This window comes from Centruroides sculpturatus, unplaced genomic scaffold, assembly GCF_000671375.1.
Source record: "Centruroides sculpturatus isolate CEXI.00-Female unplaced genomic scaffold, Cexi_2.0 scaffold38, whole genome shotgun sequence".
Taxonomy (NCBI): Eukaryota; Metazoa; Arthropoda; class Arachnida; order Scorpiones; family Buthidae; genus Centruroides; species Centruroides sculpturatus.
In genome coordinates, this window is record NW_019384306.1 from 988,582 (window position 1) to 1,013,394 (window position 24,813).

At 32.3% G+C, this 24,813-nt stretch overlaps 1 protein-coding gene across 1 annotated transcript in view; it reads right to left on the reverse strand.

Annotated features, from left to right (window-relative positions):
- The window catches only part of LOC111619035 (structural maintenance of chromosomes flexible hinge domain-containing protein 1-like), a 260,024-nt gene that overhangs the window by 186,129 nt on the left and 49,082 nt on the right, over positions 1-24,813 (reverse strand). The window contains exons 9-14 of the mRNA XM_023360677.1: positions 22,820-22,980; positions 16,376-16,466; positions 14,953-15,163; positions 14,698-14,881; positions 14,488-14,611; positions 11,366-11,560 (exon numbers count right to left, since the gene is read on the reverse strand). Coding sequence (XP_023216445.1) covers positions 11,366-11,560; positions 14,488-14,611; positions 14,698-14,881; positions 14,953-15,163; positions 16,376-16,466; positions 22,820-22,980 — 966 coding nt within the window. The remainder of the gene's footprint in view (positions 1-11,365; positions 11,561-14,487; positions 14,612-14,697; positions 14,882-14,952; positions 15,164-16,375; positions 16,467-22,819; positions 22,981-24,813) is intronic.

Below are 24,813 nucleotides of genomic sequence, written 5' to 3' on the forward strand. Positions count from 1 at the left end.
GGATTAAGACAGGAAAATGGAAGCTCAACAGTATATGGCAAATAATATTTTAAATATAACCAATCAACTTAATCTGATGTTATTTGGCTATTTGATAAATGATAACATAAATATTAAAGAAAGCCTAATAAATTTCTTTAGGAAATTCTGAAATTGACAAATTTATAGTAGAAGAAATAACAGGAACTTATAAGAAAAGAAGAGCCCATGATACTAAAAAGTACATTAAGTACTATTCAAAGAAAAAATCAAATATTATCAGTCTTTTATAACTACAAAAAAGTATCCTGTGAAAAGATTTATAGCAATTTATGATTACTTCCTAATCTAACTCAAGAGACTAGGTATCGTAGAGCCAAAATTCTCCCATTTTATATAGAGACAAATAAGAAAGTATGCAAATTCTATTAAGAAGTGATTATGTAATTTATAAGAATAAGAAAATTACTTATATTTTTTTAAAGAATTGCTTGGTTGATACTAGATCTATTTTAGATGTAGAAATCAATTGATTAATTTATTTGATGTTGTGAATACTAATGTTAACAACAATAGTAGTAATAATTTTGATAGATTATATTCATCATTAAACAAAGGAACTGAGATCAAGATCATTAATTGGAAATATTCAAGGAATACCCAAATTTATTTCTAACACCTTGAGAATACCCAAAGTGTTAGAAATAAATTTTTTTTTGTTTATTTCAAAAAGCTATTAGCAATGTATGATATCACAGGATTAGAAGAAACTTGGATTACTAAACTAACTGAAAAGGAGATGAATGATCTCTGCAGGAGATCTAATTATATTTTGGTTCCAGCAGTAAAGGAACCTGGAGCTGGTAGGCCACAGGGAGGAATAATGCTGTTAATAAATAAATCCTTGGGAAATTTGGTTCATTCCTATTGGAGTACTTACTTAATATTTGTTATGGTTAAATTAGAAAATCATAAATTCAATGGACTCCCCAAATGAATACTTAGCAATAATTATTAATTATACTCTTCCTTACTAAACACTCCAAAGCCCACTCAAAGAAATGGAGAAAACTTTTCTGAACTGGTCATATTCCACCTATAGATAATTCTTAAGGATTTCAACGCAAGAATGTGATCCAATTTTTAACAGGAATAATCCGGTAGTTTATAATACAAGAAGAAGTCATGATACAGGAGTTAATAAGAAAGGAAATTTATTAATTAAATTTGTCAAAAATTATAATTTGTTTATTCTAAATGGTTATATGGTAGAGGATTATTCTGATAGACATACTTTTACTTTGATGAGAGGTGCATTGATAATTGACTATATCTTATGTTTTGAATTTATCTTGAACTATTGTGTTAGATTTGAAGTACTCAATAATAATTTATCAGACCACTTTCCAATACAATTGACTATCAGATAAAATTTAAATTTACCACTTTCTGATGAGAAGCCAAGTAAAGGAGTTAATTCATAAATGAAGAAATATAAATGTAATATTAAAAAATTTGAATCTGAAATAGGTGACAGAATGAAACTAGTTCATAAAGTAGCATTGACAAAAGAATTTGGAAAAATATATAACAAATTAAGTAAAATTTTTAGTGATTATATAATCGAATTGCCCAGATAAAATTACATACCTAAATAGAATGACTTCTAAGTTTAAGCAGGAATGGTTCAATTTGAACTGTTATAAGGCCAAAAGATTCAAAGAATATAGATTGGCAGCATTACGTAAAAATAGGACAAGAGTGCTACTAATTGAATATATCAGTTTTGAAAAAAAATATAATAATCTTATAAAGACAAAGAAAAGAAGCTATTTTAATTTGTTGAACAAGATACTTTTAATAGACAAGAACATATCTTCTGGTCAACAGTGAAAAAATATCATCCGAGAACTGGGATGAAAAACCAAAATATATTGATTTTGTCAAATGGTTTGATTTTTTCAAGAAGAAAAAATCAAATATGACAATTAGTCCATTAGAAATAGATGTAGCTGAAATGTATGGTGAGGAGAGGGTGGTGGTGAATCTGCCAATGCAGGCTTCTGAAATAGCAAATGTTATTAATAAACTGAGTGAAACTACTGTTGTTAGCCCTGATTTAATTCCAGTCAGTTTTCTAAAATGAATATCAATTGAAGCAGCAGAATTTTTGGTATTCATTTTGGAATATTTAGAATTTCAGCTATAATTTCATTTATGAACATGGCATTTTCCCTGAAACATGGTGTTCTGCATATTTTCAGATGATATTTAAAAGGGGCAAGAAGTCAAATCTCAGTAACTATAGACACATTGCTATATTATCAACATTAAGAAAAATTTTTACATCAATTCTTGCAAATAGGTTTGAGCAATGGACAAAAAAGAATTTTCTGACATCCAAATCACAATTTGCATTCATTAAGAGAAGTGGAACAGAAGTTGCAACTTTTGTATTGCTTTAGATTATTCAAATCCATCTTTCTAGAAAAAATTATTGTTTTCTTTAGTCTCCGGCCCCAATTAAAAATTATTTATATGTATTTATATGAGAAATTATACCCCGACTTATGCGAATTTGACTTACGCAGTTATTGCTCGGTCCCACCTATCGCGTAAGTTCGGGGTATTACTGTATACATTTTTACATTACAAATCATAAAGAATTAAATATAAATTATTTGAATTGCTGAAGTATTTGTAAAAATGTTGTCCAAAAGAATAACCTTATATAATAAAAAATAATGTATATTACTCATTAAATAAAATAAATTTTAAAAAATCCAGCAATGAGTTGCTTAAGTTTCCAGTCAACATTTGGTGGCACCACCTGTTATCATATTTTATTAACTTAAAAACTTTTTATATTTTTATCTATTATAAAATGGCAAAAGGCTTAATTTTGAGAGTAGGAATGGGTTTTATAAAAAATTGTAAATGTGAATAATAAGTAAAATCATCATTAAATCCAACCCTACTGGAGACACACATAACTCCCTTTATCTCCCCACCCTCTCAACTTTTAATCACCAAAATTTGATAGCATCAATCCCCCTGTCGTGGTAATATCGTGTAATAAACATGGTTGGTCAATTTGAACTTGTAACAAATGCTGCTGAGGAGAGATTGTGGAGGAAACAATCAGTTAAATTTGAATTGGTGGCGCATGTGTCTCAAAGAAGACTGTTGGCGAAGAACACCATGCAATGTGGCTGACCTGGAATAGCTGCTGATTGGTCAGCCGATGGCAAAGAACACCATGCAATGTGGCTGACCTGGAATAGCTGCTAATTGGTCAGCCGATGGCTGTCAACAACTATATAAGGTTGACATAGAAGTGGAGAATTCAAGCTTGAATCTGTCTCACAGACTGAGTTCTACCACAGCCAAAGAAAGGGTTACTGCTAGCCAACTGTTCATTGGTTGTCATAAGGTGTCTTCTTGACAGACAAGTTTGGAAGATAAGAACTATTGGAACTTTTCATTGTGTTATTAGCGTACCGAACAGTCACCAATTCTGAATCTGCTTATTTTTTAACTTCACTCCCCCTAATAAACAAACCACCCTGTAAAATTTCAGAAATTTTTGACAAAAAGCACAAGAGTTATTAATCTTCAAAAAGGTCAAACAAAATCATGCCCCACTGAAAAAAACCCAAATTTTTTGCATTTCTTGATGTTTCAAGGTGTTCTGAGTCCAAAAACGTAAAAATCTTTGAAGGTCATTTTTTGACTGATCACCATACTTTCCCTGTTATATATAACAGCCAGAAAAGTAAAAATATACAGTAGGCTGGTTCTGCACTGCCAAATTATCCAGGAGACTTGGTTGTTACTGGGGGCCACTTTTTCGCTTCCCAGATTCACATTCTTCCATGTGGACCACTCTTCAGCTCAGAGAGGGAACCTCCTGACGGCGGTCACTACCAAATGGCTGGCACAACACATAGTGCTGTGGTCCATAGATCTTGAATTGGAGGTTCAGGAGATGTTTGTATACACGTCAGCAATGCCCCCTATCCCTGATAAACACCTACGCCCCATATGGGGGGATGCAGGGATCCACCTTAGACTCCCTCATACAGGATCACCACCACCCGCGGATTATTGGCGGAGACTGGAACACTCACCATCCATATTGAGATGACGACTGTCAGCGCCCAAACACTGCAAGCCATGTCCTATTCTACTGGCTCCCGAATTCTGAGATTTGCTGCTGGAACACCAGCGTGCCAACCCACTTTCGCTTAGATGGGTCATCTGCCATCAACATAACCTTTTGTACCCCAGACCTATTGAGGTCCGCATCATGGAGTCTAGAGGGCGACATTCTCACAAGCAACCATGTCCCTATCCATTTGATTGTGACTCTCCTGGGGGTCCCCAACCTGCCAGCTCCGTCTTGCCTACTCCATCACATCAATTGGAGCTCCTACCTGTCCGGAACTGACCACAACTGGTCAGTTCCAGAGAATAAACCCAGGATTTACCGCTCTCTCCTCAATCAGATCTAGGCAACTACAAAAACCTATACAACTACTCGCTCCTCGGGTCCAACGAGGATGCTGCTGTGGTGGACCCCAATGTACAGCTACATCCACACAAAAAATGCTGAGTGTTCCGCAATGCTCACTGCATAGCATCCCTCCAGTGGTGGAATACCTACAAAAAGCTTGGAGCACAGCTCCAACGTACAATCCGACAATCCCATTGGGAGTGATGGGGTCACCTATGCATCTCCCACCTTTCCAGTCAATGTTATACAGGATTTTCCGCCATCTGCGTACTCCACCCGTCACATCAGATACTTATTTCATCCTCCAGACTCCTGATGTCCTACTCACTCCTCCCCAATAAGCAGAGGCTCTAGCAAATTTCTTTGGTTGGCCTTGCCCAAGTGGGGCGTTTGCCCCTCTTCCGGCACCTCACCCACAGTACACTTGGCAGGACAACCAGCCATTCACCCTTTTGGATCTCTGCCAAGCCCTTAGATATCTCTATAACTCCACGCCAGGACCAGACGGCGTCAGCGCTCAGGCACTTAAGGCTCTCCCGCTGGAGGGAAATCACCTCTTACTAATTCAGCTGAACAAAATCTGGTCAATGGAAACCTTCCTCTCAGACTGGATGACAGCCACCATTGTCCCAATTGCCAAGCCAGGTTGCCTGGCAATGATGTGCTCCTCCTATCGACTGATCTTGCTGACGTCACACATTGCTAAAACATTAGTGTGTCTCATTCTCCAACGACTCCACTCTTTCATCTTCAGCACTGACCTTTATCATTACCATCACTTTGGTTTCCTCCCATACAGGGAAGTTAAAGACACGCTTTTTGATGGTGATATAGTGGTGGATGGCAATCCACTACCATATCACCATCAAAAGGACCAGGAGCCACTGGATGTACCTGGTTGCCCTTGACCTTGAAGGAGCCTACAACTCTATGTCAAGTAGGGCTTCTTGCCAAATTATCACGCATGGGCATAGGAGGAAGGATGCTGTGCTGGCTAACCTTCTTTCTCCAACATCAATCACACAGGCCACTTCAATTAAAAACCAGGCAGCGCCAGTTGGAGAAGAGAGCCAACTAGGCTAAAGTTTCCATATCAACNTTTTTTTTTTACTTTTTTCTTTCCAGAAATAAGTGGATTTTAGCTTCTATAAATAAAAAAAATTGGTTGAAAATTTACCAACCATGATATGCAAAATGCACAAATAAAGAATGTCTAAATATGGAGTTTCTACTGTAAATTATCTGAAAGTTTCACAACAATATAATTATTATATAATTTAAATATTTTTTTCATGTATAAGTGCCTATATCATATATATATATATATGCATAATTACCTGTCCACTAATAACTCTTGTAAAAACAGCATTTTTATCTCTTAATTTATTCTCTAAATCTAAAAATGTCAATTTATTTGTACTGACTTGAAAAGAGTCATTTGTCCATAAAACACCTGATACTCTAAAATAAAAATAATTATGATCAATTTATAAATATTAACTTCAAAATAACTTTAATAGTATTACAAATTAGTATATTTTTCTCACCTATTATAACATTCTATTGGTATATTTTTTGCTTTTTTAGGAGCACTACACCAATCAAATTCATCTATTGTCGTATATGGAATAAGTCTTCCATTCCAGTAACATTCAAATATTGATCTTCTACCTCTAGCTGGACGTGTATCAGATTGAAAATAATCATGATCATCTTCAGGTTCTGGTAAAACTGTTGAACATAAATATTAAAAAATTTCATATATAATTTAAAGTTTAATATCATACCTTAATCATTATTACCTCTAGGATCTGCAGCATCAGGTGGAAAAGTTTCATGATCATAAAGAAATGGATGATACCTAAGCACACCTTCTACAATTCGAGTTCCATCAACAGTTGCTTTAAAATCAAATGTACTTGTTGCAGTACGAATAAACTGTGACTGTAGATCATCTTCAATATCACGAAGATTGGTAATTTTGGGATTCATTCCCTTTATATACATTTTTACCTATTTAAAAATTGCTTTTGTACTTTATTACTATTTAAAAATTGATTGAAGTCAATTAATAAATTCCAATTTATCAAACATTTTTTGACCATAAATTAAAAATAATAAAGTTACACAATTTATTACCATACAATCAATAACAATGATAAATAACAATTTTAAAAAAATTTAATTCATTTAAAATAATTTATTAAAATAAATAATAAAAAATAATTTATTCTATCTAGATGTTTTTAATTGAATATGCTTTCTGATGACTTATTGTGAATTTTTGAACACTCAATTTTACAGTTAAAGTTTAAATTTAATAAAAAGTTAAGTTTAATAAAAAAAAAATTTTTTACATTGCCCATCAGTGGTTAAATGGGTATAAACCACTGAACACTGTTGGTTGTAAGTTTGCATCCAATCAAAAGGCTGGCCATGTGAAGCTTTTTGGGTTTTTCTTATATATCTAAATGGGGCCAGTTTCCAGTAGAATGTCCTCCTGGGAGATACCCCCTTGGCAAATCATCCATGTATTGCATTGCCTCAGCACATCAAATCATTTTCTAAATCATTGAATTATTGAAAATACAAACATTGTAACATCTGAAATTCAGAGTTGGTGAATACCAATTTAGCAATAACTCAAGACTTAACACTAACTCTAACTCGTATTGGTAAATGCAGGGATTAGAGAAACTTTGAGTAACACACATCACACCTGGACAGTTGCATTTCTGATTGTGACACATAATGATTGTACAGATAACAGATACAAAACACACATCTGCAAAACATCATCATTCCTTTATAAATAACTTCTACATTTTCACTTTAGTTTAAAAGATTACAGAATATTGGAAAGTAATATTTATAAAAATAAACACTAAATTTTTTAAATTATTTTAATGAATTGTAATGGAAATAATGATTTTAATTTAATATTTTAAATGTTTTTAAACTGAAAAATGACAAATTTAACATCATCTCAAAAACCTCACAAAAAACAGATTAATTTTTATAAATTTCATTATATATATATATAAAATTTTGATATATAAATTGAAAAATTTTGATATATACAAATTGAAAAATTTTGATATATATATCAAAATTTTTACCAACATCGGAGATAATTTTTCACAGTTGTTATAATTAAGGGGAATAGTTTTGAATTTAAAAATGTTTGAACTTTCAACATCAATAAAAATGTATAGAATAACACACCTCAATATCAATATTTTTAAATGGTGATGGTATTCTTCCTTTCTGAACAACATTTCCATTTGGTCCATGAACATAATAATGATATATATGCCTAAAATACAAATAAAAATATATTTAAATATAATAAATTCTAAAAATAAATTTCTTTTAGAAAGCAATATTTTATGGAATAAATAAACAAAGTAAAAACAAAAAGTAAAGTTTATATCAAAAAATAAAATGATTTTGATAAAACAAGGTTCCCACAAGATTTTTTAAGTCAATATTCGTGATATTTCCTGACTTTACCTGACCAGTTTTTTTAAAAATTCCTGACTCATACAATATCTGTCAATAGCTGTCAAGCCTATACTTTGCAATTTTTTTGGAATTTTTTAAATGAAGCCTCCACTATCCCCATAATTGCCCCGCTCTCAACTTTTATTTTCATTTTGATAATATTAATAACTCTTCCATGGTCACCACCTGGTCGTGGTGGGAGAGTCCAGTAATTTTACTGATCCATAAAACAATGCCAGCTGGAGCACAAGCTCTTGGTAGAGACAGTCATGCCAGTAAGGTCTATGGGGAAAAATCAAGCTAAGAGTGACCACACCAACATTCTGTGGAGATATTTATCATGATAGTAATCAGATCTAAGTGTCATACTAGCTTGGATGTAACCTGGGTTAACAAGGTCCGCACTCATGGGTTAGGCAGAGGCTCACATTTGAAAAAATAGACCACAGTCTCCTTTGGTTACTGATGGTGAAAGCAGCGCCAGCCCAAGCATGGCTACTGCAATGCCCTCAACAGAAATGAGGAACCAACCTAGCCCTTGTTTCTGTGGCAATGCATTTACAGACCACAAAAGCTTGAAAACCACACCAATGGATGAAATGGACAATAGAAATGAACAAGTTTATCTCATCCACACTTACTACATCATCACAAGACTCAAAACAAACATGACAGCATATAGACAACAACTACACTATAGATTCACAAAACAATATCCTCACCTCACTGTCATCGACCAAAGGGTTGTTGATTAAAAAAGTACTACTATACACAACAACCTTATCCGACAAACAACACTCGAACTTATCAAACAACAGGTTGCTGATCAAATACATCAACAGACAGAAACATTTAACATTAATGAAGATCACTTAACCTGTCAGGATAATCCAGCAACAAGCATTGATAATAGCACGCACACAACAACTACCACTAATGATACTACAGACACTGCCTCGTCCACCACTAATAACATAGACATAGATTTAGTTAATATGCTCTCACTTATATTTCAGGAAACACTCACTAAATATACAGGTACAGATCCCACACAAAGACCATGAATACCAAAAATCAACACATCAAAGGTAGTAGGAAAAAATTATGTAAACACTAACTTACTACCAGACTACATTCATTCAATTTCTACACTCTCAGACATTCATACATTAGTTTATGCTGGGGCAGTCACAGTAGTGACATACTATGGACTGAAAATACAATCATACACAGATACACACAAAATACAATTGTATCACAATCCTACGTGGAAAAGAAGAATAGAAACACAAATAAATGACATTAGACAGCAATTAGGTAGGCTGACACAATACACTAAAAACAACCTAACACCAAAATTAAAGAAACAACTCAAAAACATTTTCAAGAAAATCAAAACACACAAAAAACATAAACATCACAACACACACATTACAGAATACATTGATACACTAAAACAAAAACTTGCAGCCAAAGCATATAGACTGAAACAATACAAAACATGTACAGTACACCAGAGATGGGCAACCTCTATCTATGTAAGGGCTGCATTTCAAAACTTTTACACTGACGCAGGCTGCATACAAGAGAAAAGAGGGGGGAATGTCGGTAAATCACAATTATTTATTCATATATAGCATAGGTATACTTAATTTAGCTTCTAGAACTGATGTAAACGTAATATATCAAAAATATTTGGTTAAATATTAGTCACTGCTAGTTTTAAATTAGTTTTGATGTGTCTGTTAGCTGGTATCTTGTTTTAATTTTTACTAAATTCATTGCAGAAAAACTATTCACATACATAAGTTGTAGAAAATAACATTTGAATTTTTGCTGCATACTAACTTAAGCTGGAAAATTGATATATTTATTCATATTTTATGTGATGTGTGCTGCATAAAAAATTACTGCAGACCGCATGCAGCCCAAGGGCTGCGGGTTGCCCATCCCTGATGTATACTACCAAAACAACAAAATAAGTTATTTACAAACAATGAAAAACTCTTTTACAGACAAATTAATACCAAAACACTAATACACAGCACAGTGGCACACCAACAGAAGAAGAACTCACAACTTAAGGACTTCTCTTTTGTCCAGTACTGTTACACATAATGCTGATACAGGCTGGATCGAGGAGGAGAACAAAACCTTGCACTACATACCAACTATGCCCTGTGCTGAAATAAATGTACACAACATCCACTATGCTGTTAACAGAGCACACAACTGGAAGACACCTGGTGTAGACAACATTCACAATTTCTGGTACAAAAAATTTACATCACTGCACCAGAACTAGCTAAACACCTAACATACATCATCATCAAGTCACAAGACATGCCAAACCAATTACCAATTACATGTCTTCCAACATTATAAAAATTTCTGACATCCTGTATCACAAACAAAATATACAAACATGTTGAAAACACAACATTCTTACAAACAACAAAAGGTTGCTGTAAAAATCACAGGGGATGCAAAAAACAGNGATACTTATTTCATCCTCCAGACTCCTGATGTCCTACTCACTCCTCCCCAATAAGCAGAGGCTCTAGCAAATTTCTTTGGTTGGCCTTGCCCAAGTGGGGCGTTTGCCCCTCTTCCGGCACCTCACCCACAGTACACTTGGCAGGACAACCAGCCATTCACCCTTTTGGATCTCTGCCAAGCCCTTAGATATCTCTATAACTCCACGCCAGGACCAGACGGCGTCAGCGCTCAGGCACTTAAGGCTCTCCCGCTGGAGGGAAATCACCTCTTACTAATTCAGCTGAACAAAATCTGGTCAATGGAAACCTTCCTCTCAGACTGGATGACAGCCACCATTGTCCCAATTGCCAAGCCAGGTTGCCTGGCAATGATGTGCTCCTCCTATCGACTGATCTTGCTGACGTCACACATTGCTAAAACATTAGTGTGTCTCATTCTCCAACGACTCCACTCTTTCATCTTCAGCACTGACCTTTATCATTACCATCACTTTGGTTTCCTCCCATACAGGGAAGTTAAAGACACGCTTTTTGATGGTGATATAGTGGTGGATGGCAATCCACTACCATATCACCATCAAAAGGACCAGGAGCCACTGGATGTACCTGGTTGCCCTTGACCTTGAAGGAGCCTACAACTCTATGTCAAGTAGGGCTTCTTGCCAAATTATCACGCATGGGCATAGGAGGAAGGATGCTGTGCTGGCTAACCTTCTTTCTCCAACATCAATCACACAGGCCACTTCAATTAAAAACCAGGCAGCGCCAGTTGGAGAAGAGAGCCAACTAGGCTAAAGTTTCCATATCAACCCAAGAAACAGAACAGAACAATATGCAATAATCCTTAAAAAAAAATTATAATACTTACAAGCTGGCCTTTCTTGAAAATTTTTCCATCCCATTCAATTGTATGATATACAGCCCAAGGATATTGTCTGTGTTTATGAAGTTCAGTTCTTGTAATTAACCCTTGATAATCACGAAAAATAACTTGTTTGTCACATTTTTCATGACATTGTTGAAGCCACTCAGTAAACTGTTTATCTATATTTGCACGTTTTTCCTAAAAATATTCCATAAAATATCAATAAATATTTATTTCATAGAAAATTAATTAATTAATCAATTTTATTAAATACTTAATTAAACTCAATTAATCAACTTTATTGATTCAAAACAGTAATATAATATAGTATTACTGTAGTATTTATAATATACAATAATTACATTACATTATAAATTAACCAATATACAATACTAATTATATTCCCTAAAAAGTCCCATCACTGTCACTCTCCCATATTTGGCAACACTTGCAACTGCTGATGCAGATAATATTCAGTCATCACGTTAATCACTTTCATATACATCATGCTATACTGAAAAATCATACTCATGTTTTTTCCACATAAATGGAAAAACAGCCATGGTCAGCACCTATAATTAATGTATAACATATAAAGGGAGCTACACAACTATTACATTATTACTGCTGTTACAATGTGGAATATGTTACTGTGACAATATGAGATTTTTGAAGCTATACCTATTACTTTATGTTAGAGGTACAAACTCTTTTATATATATGAAAAAAATACAAACAAGATTAGTCAATGTGAGATGATATATCATATCATATATATATATGAACAAAGAAGAAAAATATGATGAATTTTCAATTATATATATATAATTGAAAATTCATCATATTTTTCTTCTTTGTTCTCTGCTTTTATGGGATTAATTTTACCTAAACAGATCAATATTAGAATCATATTGTCTTTTCCTAGGCTCAAAAACATTTTTATTAGTACTACATGTATGAAATATATAATTTTTTGGAAATATTTTTATATGTAAATCACCTCTATAATAAAGTTCCTTACTAAACACATGTTCTATTATGTTATTAAAATTCTTTGTAAGTCCAAAGCTGTATATTGTAATTTTAAGTTGTTTTTGAAATAAATTCAATTCAATTAGTACAGTATAATTATTTGATCAATAAATTTACCTAAAAGTTTCAATTATATTTAAAATCTTGATTTTTTATTAGAATATACTAAATGAAAAATGATACATAATCCAACTTAAAAAGTCTGTATGACTTTAAAAATATTTTAGTTTAGTATATTAGCAGAACAAAAATGAGTTTTAAAATTTCATAAAAAGACCATTCTAACTGAAAAATTTCACATAAAAACAAATCAATAAACATTTATAAAATACAGTAGAATTTCCATATTTGTGAGGATTACATTCTGCAAAATTATCATTAATATAGAGAGAAGAAATACATTGATAAAATAAGATTAGTGAATGGAAAATATATATATATAATTAGAAAATAAAACAACATTTTCAAACCAATACATTTTTCATTTATTTTAAAATAAAAGTTAAGAATAATTATTATAACTTTTATACACTTTTATTCTTAAAAAATGTTAAATTTTTGTCTCTCTTGCCTTACACTTTGGAAGGTATGAAATAGTGATGTCTGATAACATGACATACAGTAATACCTCTGTTTTTATTGACTTCGATTATCGTCAATTTCAGCTTTCATCAATTTTTTTCACAAAAAAGTTGTCTCAGATTTTGTCGGTGTGCCCATATTTCATTCCCACGTGACCTTGCTGCTAACTTTGCAAAAACATAGGGCTACTCACACATTTTCCTGCACAGTGTGGCATTGTTTCTCATTGTGTGAGCATTACCCTGCATATCTAGCCAAACAATTCCATTGCTTTCCTTTCTTTTACCTCCACCATGGGACCAAAGAAAGTTTCCAGAGCCAGCTGCTCTTCGAATGCCATGTTAAATGTTCATTTATTCTTTACATTAGTTTTTTTATTCATTTTATACTAATTTTTTATTGTTTTTAATATTACCAATATTAAAAACACAATATACACAATATTTATTCTATATTAAATGTGTTTTTGGTATATATTTTGGAGTGTCTAGAACAAATTAATTGGATTTAAACTGATTCATGTGAAAATAATTGACTCGATTTTCGTTGGTTTCAGATTTCACCAATTGTTTTTGAATGGATTATCGATGAAAACCAAGGTATCACTGTACGTTCCTTAATTCCAACCTTAAATCTGGCATCATGCAGAAAATCCCTTCTCTTAAATTTTTGAAACTATTCTCTGAATTGAATTTAAGCATAGGTGATCTTAACTAGTTCTTGCACTAAAATGATGATGAAACAGATTCTTTGCTTTCAGCAGATAATGGAACCAATCAAAAGAACATTCTTTTCTGATTTATCTTCAGACCAAATCATTTTTTCAATGTTAGGATTTCTGATCATCTTTGCAATTTTTGCTCCTTAAGAGTAAGATGATTTTACTATATTTCCAATCTCTATCTGTGTTTTTCATAATGTATTGTTGATTCATTTACTGCAAATGAGCAAATAACTATAATTGCTGATTCTTTTTGCTGCAAACTAGCATTTTAATTTTGTCTTTGAAAAATATCACTTAATTTAACCTTTTTTATAATTTTCTACTACAATCTTTTCATTTAGCTGACATTGCCGATTTTTAAGTACAAAAGAAAAAAATAATTAAAATCTGCTTCTAAAATAGTGCTCACAATCATAATGCATAATAATACAAAACACAATATTTATTATTCACATAAGTGTGCATGATATAGTATAGTCTAATAGTCAACAATATAAATTGCATTAGATGGCATTCAAGATAAAAGAACTAAGAAGCATTTAATTGTCTCTATCTTTTTTTTTTACTTTTTTCTTTCCAGAAATAAGTGGATTTTAGCTTCTATAAATAAAAAAATTGGTTGAAAATTTACCAACCATGATATGCAAAATGCACAAATAAAGAATGTCTAAATATGGAGTTTCTACTGTAAATTATCTGAAAGTTTCACAACAATATAATTATTATATAATTTAAATATTTTTTTCATGTATAAGTGCCTATATCATATATGTATATGCATAATTACCTGTCCACTAATAACTCTTGTAAAAACAGCATTTTTATCTCTTAATTTATTCTCTAAATCTAAAAATGTCAATTTATTTGTACTGACTTGAAAAGAGTCATTTGTCCATAAAACACCTGATACTCTAAAATAAAAATAATTATGATCAATTTATAAATATTAACTTCAAAATAACTTTAATAGTATTACAAATTAGTATATTTCTCTCACCTATTATAACATTCTATTGGTATATTTTTTGCTTTTTTAGGAGCACTACACCAATCAAATTCATCTATTGTCGTATATGGAATAAGTCTTCCATTCCAGTAACATTCAAATATTGATCTTCTACCTCTAGCTGGACGTGTATCAGATTGAAAATAATCATGATCATCTTCAGGTTCTGGTAAAACTGTTGAACATAAATATTAAAAAATTTCATATATAATTTAAAGTTTAATATCATACCTTAATCATTATTACCTCTAGGATCTGCAGCATCAGGTGGAAAAGTTTCATGATCATAAAGAAATGGATGATACCTAAGCACACCTTCTACAATTCGAGTTCCATCAACAGTTGCTTTAAAATCAAATGTACTTGTTGCAGTACGAATAAACTGTGACTGTAGATCATCTTCAATATCACGAAGATTGGTAATTTTGGGATTCATTCCCTTTATATACATTTTTACCTATTTAAAAATTGCTTTTGTACTTTATTACTATTTAAAAATTGATTGAAGTCAATTAATAAATTCCAATTTATCAAACATTTTTTGACCATAAATTAAAAATAATAAAGTTACACAATTTATTACCATACAATCAATAACAATGATAAATAACAATTTAAAAAAAATTTAATTCATTTAAAATAATTTATTAAAATAAATAATAAAAAATAATTTATTCTATCTAGATGTTTTTAATTGAATATGCTTTCTGATGACTTATTGTGAATTTTTGAACACTCAATTTTACAGTTAAAGTTTAAATTTAATAAAAAGTTAAGTTTAATAAAAAAAAAATTTTTTACATTGCCCATCAGTGGTTAAATGGGTATAAACCACTGAACACTGTTGGTTGTAAGTTTGCATCCAATCAAAAGGCTGGCCATGTGAAGCTTTTTGGGTTTTTCTTATATATCTAAATGGGGCCAGTTTCCAGTAGAATGTCCTCCTGGGAGATACCCCCTTGGCAAATCATCCATGTATTGCATTGCCTCAGCACATCAAATCATTTTCTAAATCATTGAATTATTGAAAATACAAACATTGTAACATCTGAAATTCAGAGTTGGTGAATACCAATTTAGCAATAACTCAAGACTTAACACTAACTCTAACTCGTATTGGTAAATGCAGGGATTAGAGAAACTTTGAGTAACACACATCACACCTGGACAGTTGCATTTCTGATTGTGACACATAATGATTGTACAGATAACAGATACAAAACACACATCTGCAAAACATCATCATTCCTTTATAAATAACTTCTACATTTTCACTTTAGTTTAAAAGATTACAGAATATTGGAAAGTAATATTTATAAAAATAAACACTAAATTTTTTAAATTATTTTAATGAATTGTAATGGAAATAATGATTTTAATTTAATATTTTAAATGTTTTTAAACTGAAAAATGACAAATTTAACATCATCTCAAAAACCTCACAAAAAACAGATTAATTTTTATAAATTTCATTATATATATATATAAAATTTTGATATATAAATTGAAAAATTTTGATATATACAAATTGAAAAATTTTGATATATATATCAAAATTTTTACCAACATCGGAGATAATTTTTCACAGTTGTTATAATTAAGGGGAATAGTTTTGAATTTAAAAATGTTTGAACTTTCAACATCAATAAAAATGTATAGAATAACACACCTCAATATCAATATTTTTAAATGGTGATGGTATTCTTCCTTTCTGAACAACATTTCCATTTGGTCCATGAACATAATAATGATATATATGCCTAAAATACAAATAAAAATATATTTAAATATAATAAATTCTAAAAATAAATTTCTTTTAGAAAGCAATATTTTATGGAATAAATAAACAAAGTAAAAACAAAAAGTAAAGTTTATATCAAAAAATAAAATGATTTTGATAAAACAAGGTTCCCACTAGATTTTTTAAGTCAATATTCGTGATATTTCCTGACTTTACCTGACCAGTTTTTTTAAAAATTCCTGACTCATACAATATCTGTCAATAGCTGTCAAGCCTATACTTTGCAATTTTTTTGGAATTTTTTAAATGAAGCCTCCACTATCCCCATAATTGCCCCGCTCTCAACTTTTATTTTCATTTTGATAATATTAATAACTCTTCCATGGTCACCACCTGGTCGTGGTGGGAGAGTCCAGTAATTTTACTGATCCATAAAACAATGCCAGCTGGAGCACAAGCTCTTGGTAGAGACAGTCATGCCAGTAAGGTCTATGGGGAAAAATCAAGCTAAGAGTGACCACACCAACATTCTGTGGAGATATTTATCATGATAGTAATCAGATCTAAGTGTCATACTAGCTTGGATGTAACCTGGGTTAACAAGGTCCGCACTCATGGGTTAGGCAGAGGCTCACATTTGAAAAAATAGACCACAGTCTCCTTTGGTTACTGATGGTGAAAGCAGCACCAGCCCAAGCATGGCTACTGCAATGCCCTCAACAGAAATGAGGAACCAACCTAGCCCTTGTTTCTGTGGCAATGCATTTACAGACCACAAAAGCTTGAAAACCACACCAATGGATGAAATGGACAATAGAAATGAACAAGTTTATCTCATCCACACTTACTACATCATCACAAGACTCAAAACAAACATGACAGCATATAGACAACAACTACACTATAGATTCACAAAACAATATCCTCACCTCACTGTCATCGACCAAAGGGTTGTTGATTAAAAAAGTACTACTATACACAACAACCTTATCCGACAAACAACACTCGAACTTATCAAACAACAGGTTGCTGATCAAATACATCAACAAACAGAAACATTTAACATTAATGAAGATCACTTAACCTGTCAGGATAATCCAGCAACAAGCACTGATTACAGCACACACACAACAAGTACCACTAATGATACTGCAGGCACTTCCCCATCCATCACTGATAACGTAGACATAGAATTAGTTAATACGCTCTCACTTATATTTCAGGAAACACTCATTAAATATACTGGTACAGATCCCACACAAAGACCACGAATACCAAAAATCAACACGTCAAAGGCAGTAGGAAAAACACTAGATTATGTAAACACTCACTTACTACCAAACTACATTCATTCAATTTCTACACTCTCAGACATTCATACATTAGTTTATGCTGGGGCAGTCACAGTAGTAACACACCATGGACTGAAAATACACTCACAGACAGACACACACAAAACACAATCCTATCACAAGCCTGCCTGGCAGAGAAGAATAGAAACACAAATAAATGACATTAGACAGCAATTAGGCAGGCTGACACAATACACTAAAAACAACATAACACCCAAATTAAAGAAACAACTCAAAAACATTTTCAAGAAAATCAAAACACACACAAAACACGAACATCACAACACACACATTACAGAATACATCGATACACTAAAACAAAAACTCGCAGCCAAAGCACGTAGACTCAAACGATACAAAACATGTACACTACGAAAACAACAAAATAAATTATTCACAAACAATGAAAAACTTTTCTACAGACAAATCAGTACCAAAACAAACACTGATACACAGCACAGTGGCACACCAACAGAAGAAGAACTCACAACTTATTGGTCTTCTCTTTGGTCCAATGCTGTTACACACAATGCTGATGCAGGCTGGATCGAGGAGGAGAACAGAAACTTGCACAACATACCAACTATGCCCTGTGCTGAAATAAACGTACACGACATTCGCTACGCTGTTAACAGAACACACAACTGGAAGACACCTGGTGTAGACAACATTCACAATTTCTGGTACAAAAAGTTTACATCACTGCACCAGGAACTAGCTAAACATCTAACACACATCATCATCAATCCACAAGACATGCCAAAATTTCTTACTCAGGGCATCACCTACATGAAACCTAAAAACAACAACACCACAGACCCCACACAATACAGACCAATTACATGTCTTCCAACACTCTACAAATTATTGACATCCTGTATCACAAACAAAATATACAAACATGTTGAAGAACACGACATTCTTACAGAACAACAAAAAGGTTGCCGTAGAAATCACAGGGGATGCAAAGAACAGTTACTCATAGATTCAGTCATTCTACGGCAAGCACACAAACAACACAGAAACATACACATGGCATATATAGACTACAGAAAAGCATTCGACAGTGTTCCACACAGTTGGCTGCTACATATTCTACACATGTACAAAATACATCCATCACTCATTGCATTCTTCGAAAACACTATGCAGCACTGGAGAACAACACTACATCTCAGGGTTAGTAACACTTCCATACAAACAAACGAAATATTCATTAGGCGAGGAATTTTTCAAGGAGATTCCTTGAGTCCTCTCTGGTTCTGCCTAGCCCTGAATCCATTATCCAACATGTTAAACAACACGCAATATGGCTACAATATCAGACATGAAAAAACAACACAGTTTACACTGTCACATCTCATGTACATGGACGACATAAAACTTTATGCATCCACACAAAAACAACTTCATCAACTCCTACAAATCACACATTCATACACTAAGGACATACAAATGGAGTTTGGCTTAGACAAATGCAAAAAACTTCACATAGAAAAAGGAATCCTGAAGAAAGAAGATTTTGCACTTGGAAATGGAGACGTTATTGAATCCATGGAAGAGGGCGAGTTCTACAAGTACTTAGGATTCCAACAGGCCAAACTAACAGAACATACACAAATAAAGCAACGATTAATTAAAGAATACCAAAGTAGGTTAAACGCTATACTTAGAACACAGTTAAATGCAAAACACACAGTTAAAGCAATAAACACATATGTCATCCCAGTACTCACATACTCTTTTGGAGTTATACATTGGACTCACACAGATCTCGAGCAACTCCAAAGGAAAACAAGAACAACACTTACTAAGCATAAACAACATCATCCTAAATCCGCCACAGAAAGATTAACCCTTCCACGTAAAGAAGGCGGACGTGGCCTGATTGACATAGTTAACCTTCACTACAAACAAATACAGTCACTGCGAGAGTTTTTCTACAAGAAACAAGAAACATCACAGTTACATAAAGCAGTAACTCTAGCAGACTCAAATAACACACCATTAAACTTACACTCACAACATACAGACATGACACAACATATAAAAAGCATAGACAACATTAAGCAATCATGGGCTCAAAAGGCTCTCCATGGCAGGCATCCTTACGACCTGGCCCAGGATTTTGTTGACAAAACTGCGTCAAACAGCTGGTTAGATCGGGGATGCCTCTTTGGGGAGACGGAAGGATTCATGATTGCCATACAGGATCAGGTCATAAATACTAAAAACTACAGAAAACACATACTCAAAGATACAACACTCACAAATGACACATGCAGAAAATGTCACATCATGCCAGAAACTATACAACACATCACTTCTGGTTGCAAGCTCTTGGCACAGACAGATTACTTACATAGACACAATCAAGTAGCAAATATAATACACCAAGAGCTTGCAAAGAAACACAAATTGGCAGACATCCACGAACCATACTACAAGTATATTCCACAGACAGTATTGGAAAATAACACGCACAAAATGTATTACGACAGAGCCATAATCACAGATAAAACAATTTACCACAACAGACCAGACATCACACTCATTGACAAACACAATAAAATCACATACATTATAGACATATCCATTCAAAACCCTCACAATATATAAAAAACATGCACTGAAAAAATTAACAAGTACACAGAACTTGCCTGGGAAATAAAGCATCCGTGGAGAATGGATAAGATGCTTATTGTACCTGTCATTCTCTCCTGTACAGGTGTGATACCACACACACTACACAAAAGCCTGGGAACATTACAATTGAATAGAAATACATACATCAGACTACAGAAGGCCACTATATTTGAATACAAGCCACATTGTTAGGAAATTCCTGAGTACAGACACTGACACATTTATTTAATTTTTGTTTTTGGTTGCTATGCCTTGACTCTGTTCCGGCATAGTACACAGCCACCGGTATCAACCAAAAAAATAATAATAATAATAATAAACTTTATTGTACTTATTTTGTACAAGGGAAACTTAAAAGGTATGTACACATTAGTTTAGATGTTTATAAACTTTCACAAAGAAATAAAAAAATTTTACAAAATCCCATGTAACTAATATCTGGAGACTAAATAGTTTATAATACTTCCATGACAGCCAAATATCTGCTTACAGAATAGCTCCAGAATTCTACAAGATACAAAAAAATGTGTTATCATTCTAATAAAGAAATAACATCACAAAAGGTGCATGGTTTAGTAATATCTAAATTAATATATTTACAAAAAAATAATAAATGGTATTTGTTATATTTTAGTTGTATAATTAATGATTTAGCATGATAGTTCACTTCATGTAAAAGATAGTGATGAAAACCAAGTTAAAGACAGATCACAGCTTAATAAGGTACAGAAGAATCTCATTTTAATGAAATGCTTGGGTCGCCAAAAATTATCCATTGTTCTGAGAATTCATTTTATCACAAACAATGGATTTTCTGCACATCCTGGAAAATATCCATTATTCAAAACAATTTCCATTTTTTAACCCCTATATGTAAGAAACAACAGTACTTGAAATTATTGTCTCTTGAGCTCTTTGTTCTTTATCCCATAGAAACACACATGTTTGTAACATACATGTATATTATGTTGTATATGACTGTATATTATGCCATATGTGTATGACAATGCTGTACATACTGTAAGCATAAAAAGAGGCAAATTGCATATTTTCATTAGCACTTTGCCTAACTTCACAATTTGTTAAAAAAAACTCATCCATCTTGATTTCTTTCAATGTTGTTTTCCTGTCTACTGAATACAACATCACTTGATATTAGTAATGTCATGCACAGTACAACTTGTTCAATTATGCTAAAACTCATCAGGAAGGTCTTCACAACTTGGAAATACTCTATGGCCTCACTAAATTTCGGCAATACACTTGAACCAGTGACAGTGTTCTCTAGGGGTGCTTCCTCAACCATATCAGCCGCTGACTCTCTTTGTACACACACCCAAATGTAACAAGTGAACAATTTTTACTGTTAACTATGCAAGCTGTGAAAAACAAAACATTTCACATTTTGAATTAAAATAACATGGTTTTAAGATGAATAGTGTTTAAAAAGCAATAGTTGGAACCATCTGTGAACCCAGATTTTGGTTGGTGAGAAAAAGTGATGTGAAACTAACAAGTTTTACAGAAATAAAATTTAGTCTCACAAACACAGAAGATGGTGCTAAATAGAATCTCTTTTAGAAAGTTGAAAAATTTACTATGAAACCATATTTATCTGAACATTACATGTTTGCACTTGCTTTTGTTTTTCACAACTTGCAGAATTAACAGTAAAAATAATTCAAGTACTTTCTATTGATTACATCAGCATATCAACCAATCAAATTACAAAATCATAAAAGCAGCAATTTACATCCTAATTAGCAGAAAAGACTGTGTAGGGAGTGGTAGTTGAAATTAAGCATGTTAGTAGCTGCTTGCAGCACAGAATAAAATGTGCCAGGCAGTGGGATAACCATATCCAGACACTAGGCAAATAAAACCAAAATAAGAGTAGAAATACAGAATAAAAAAATCACTATCAACAGAAGTTAATAAATTTTTCTGAGGTTTTCCTCATGTAGATTTTTATCGTTTTTCCTGGCTAAAACAGAAAATCCACTTTTCCTGTTTACGGGAACCCTGCAAACCATTATTTAAAAGTTTTAAATTCATTTGTACACATTTGTTTTACAATATATCTAGAAAAGAAGTTCCCTTACAAAATGCAAACATGAAAAATCCAGAATGCAGTTTATAGCAGAAATATCTCATTCACAGAAAGATGTGAAAACAATTAAGCTATAAATAAAACCAACTTTCATATACAACAGTTTTAATATGAAATTATTAAAATATAATAATTACATAGTAATAATGTTGCATTTGAAAATTAATTTTACAGCTTAAATTTTTCCATATTTAAGAGCAAGCTCTTTCTCATACAGAAATATGCATTTTAAAAATATTAAAACAGAAGTTATTAACTACTTACGCTAACTGAGTACACCATCTATTATAATTATGTTTTAAATAATGAACATGTTCAGGACATATCCCCCATATAGCAGCACATGTAAAGCTTTCTTTTCCAATTTCTTCAGCAATCACTTTCTTCATTATTTCTTCATTAGGTATATGTGAAGCATCACCTGGCTAAAATTATCAAAATATGCTGAATATTTAATATTTTAAACACATTTTAAACTTTTTCCATCCATATTTTATATTAAATTACAATAAAATATTAAATAAATTATAATTTCATACAAATTCTCCTATGTTAAATTATATAACTCCTAAATTATTACTGAATAAGTTTTTGTTTACGGATTCTTAACAAAAAAATCATTTAAATTTGAATAATAATTTAAGTAAACAAAAGAGTAATTAACAGGCATTACAGTATACTCTCTTCAGTAGTACTATATTTTCACAAATAATCTGCAACTTTCTTAGAAGTAAACCCTATAACAATATTATAGGAAGAACAAACTTCTTATTCTAACTTTCTGAAAATGGCATTTACTTAGATCATCTCATTAAATAATAAGATACATTACACTATAAGAAAAGACAATAATTCACAGATAGGCACAAAGAAACTCTCAAATTGGACAAATTTAAAGGGATGTACAGTACAATATATTTTTATATGTAAATCCTTATAATTTTTTAAGACAAAATCAATAATTTATTAACTGATCTTTGACTCATCTTAACCACATACAGCACTATATGCAAAGCCATTTGTGACCAATTTTAATTTTCTCATAACTCTATTAGATTAAAAGAGGTATCAGACCATCAGGTGATAAAAACCCAGTAGAGAACCTGTATTTTGATCTCTAATTTGAATATGGAAAGTCATTTTAATTGCTTCTTTTATTAATTTTTACTGCTATCTCATTCAACACTGATTTGTTATAATGTGCTTTTACTAATGCTAGGTAAAACAGTAATTTTCTAGAATAGACAACTGCAGTACTTTATAAGTTCTCAAACTGTCTTTAAGTGATGATAATGCGATGATGAAAACCTTAACAACAATGCTCTTTGAGAACAAGTAGAGTAATGAATCCAGACAAAATCTGCAGCTTCTAATTCAGAAAATGATGTATAAAGAGAATTTACTACATGCTTTCTTAGCAATAGTATCACAACCACCAAGAAAATTAAGAAGCAATTCGTAGAAAATGATCTGGATCAGTGGTAATCAACATGGTCTCTACCGCCAATAGTGGCATTCCAGCTTTCATGGTAGGCAGTAGGGGTTTTCTCCCATAATGAATCACTTTCCTTTTTTTTAATTTAATTGACTTTTTAAAAACATTGAAATGGAAATTTTTTAAAGTATTGTTTAAAAAATTTTCATAGCATTAATTAAAAACATTTTCACTAGGTTTTCATAAAATTCTTTAGTGTTTATATTTAAATTTCTAAAAATATACTATTTGTATCACCTGTGCATAAGTTTAGTTCACATTACATAAGTGAAATTAAATGGCACTACCACTGCCTAGCATTAGATTGGACATAGTCAGTAATTTATCTCTGGTCAGTACATAGTTAAATTTGTGAGAGTAAGCATGTGCCTACAGCTTCAAACAAAATATCTATATATATAAGCTATTGATCCCACTGTTTGTATATCTGTCACAGAATGTCTACAACATGCACTAGGAGAGTTCGAAGCCATGATTTTCAGCTATTATTTAAATTAATAGTACAGTAGAGTCCCAAATACTCATCACTTGATAACCCAGCAGTCCGGATAACTTGGCCACACCCTGGCAGGGAGAAAAAACCCCTAGTTAATTTTCATTATAGACAGCTTTATGCCTCATAAAGTATTTTTCTGAAATCTGTCTTATCAGATAAATTACTGTACACTATGTATTCATTAATTTTCATTTTCATGTAGTAAAGACTCTATGCCTTCATAAAGTACATACTTTTCCTTTGTTTAAAGGTATTTGTGCATTTTAT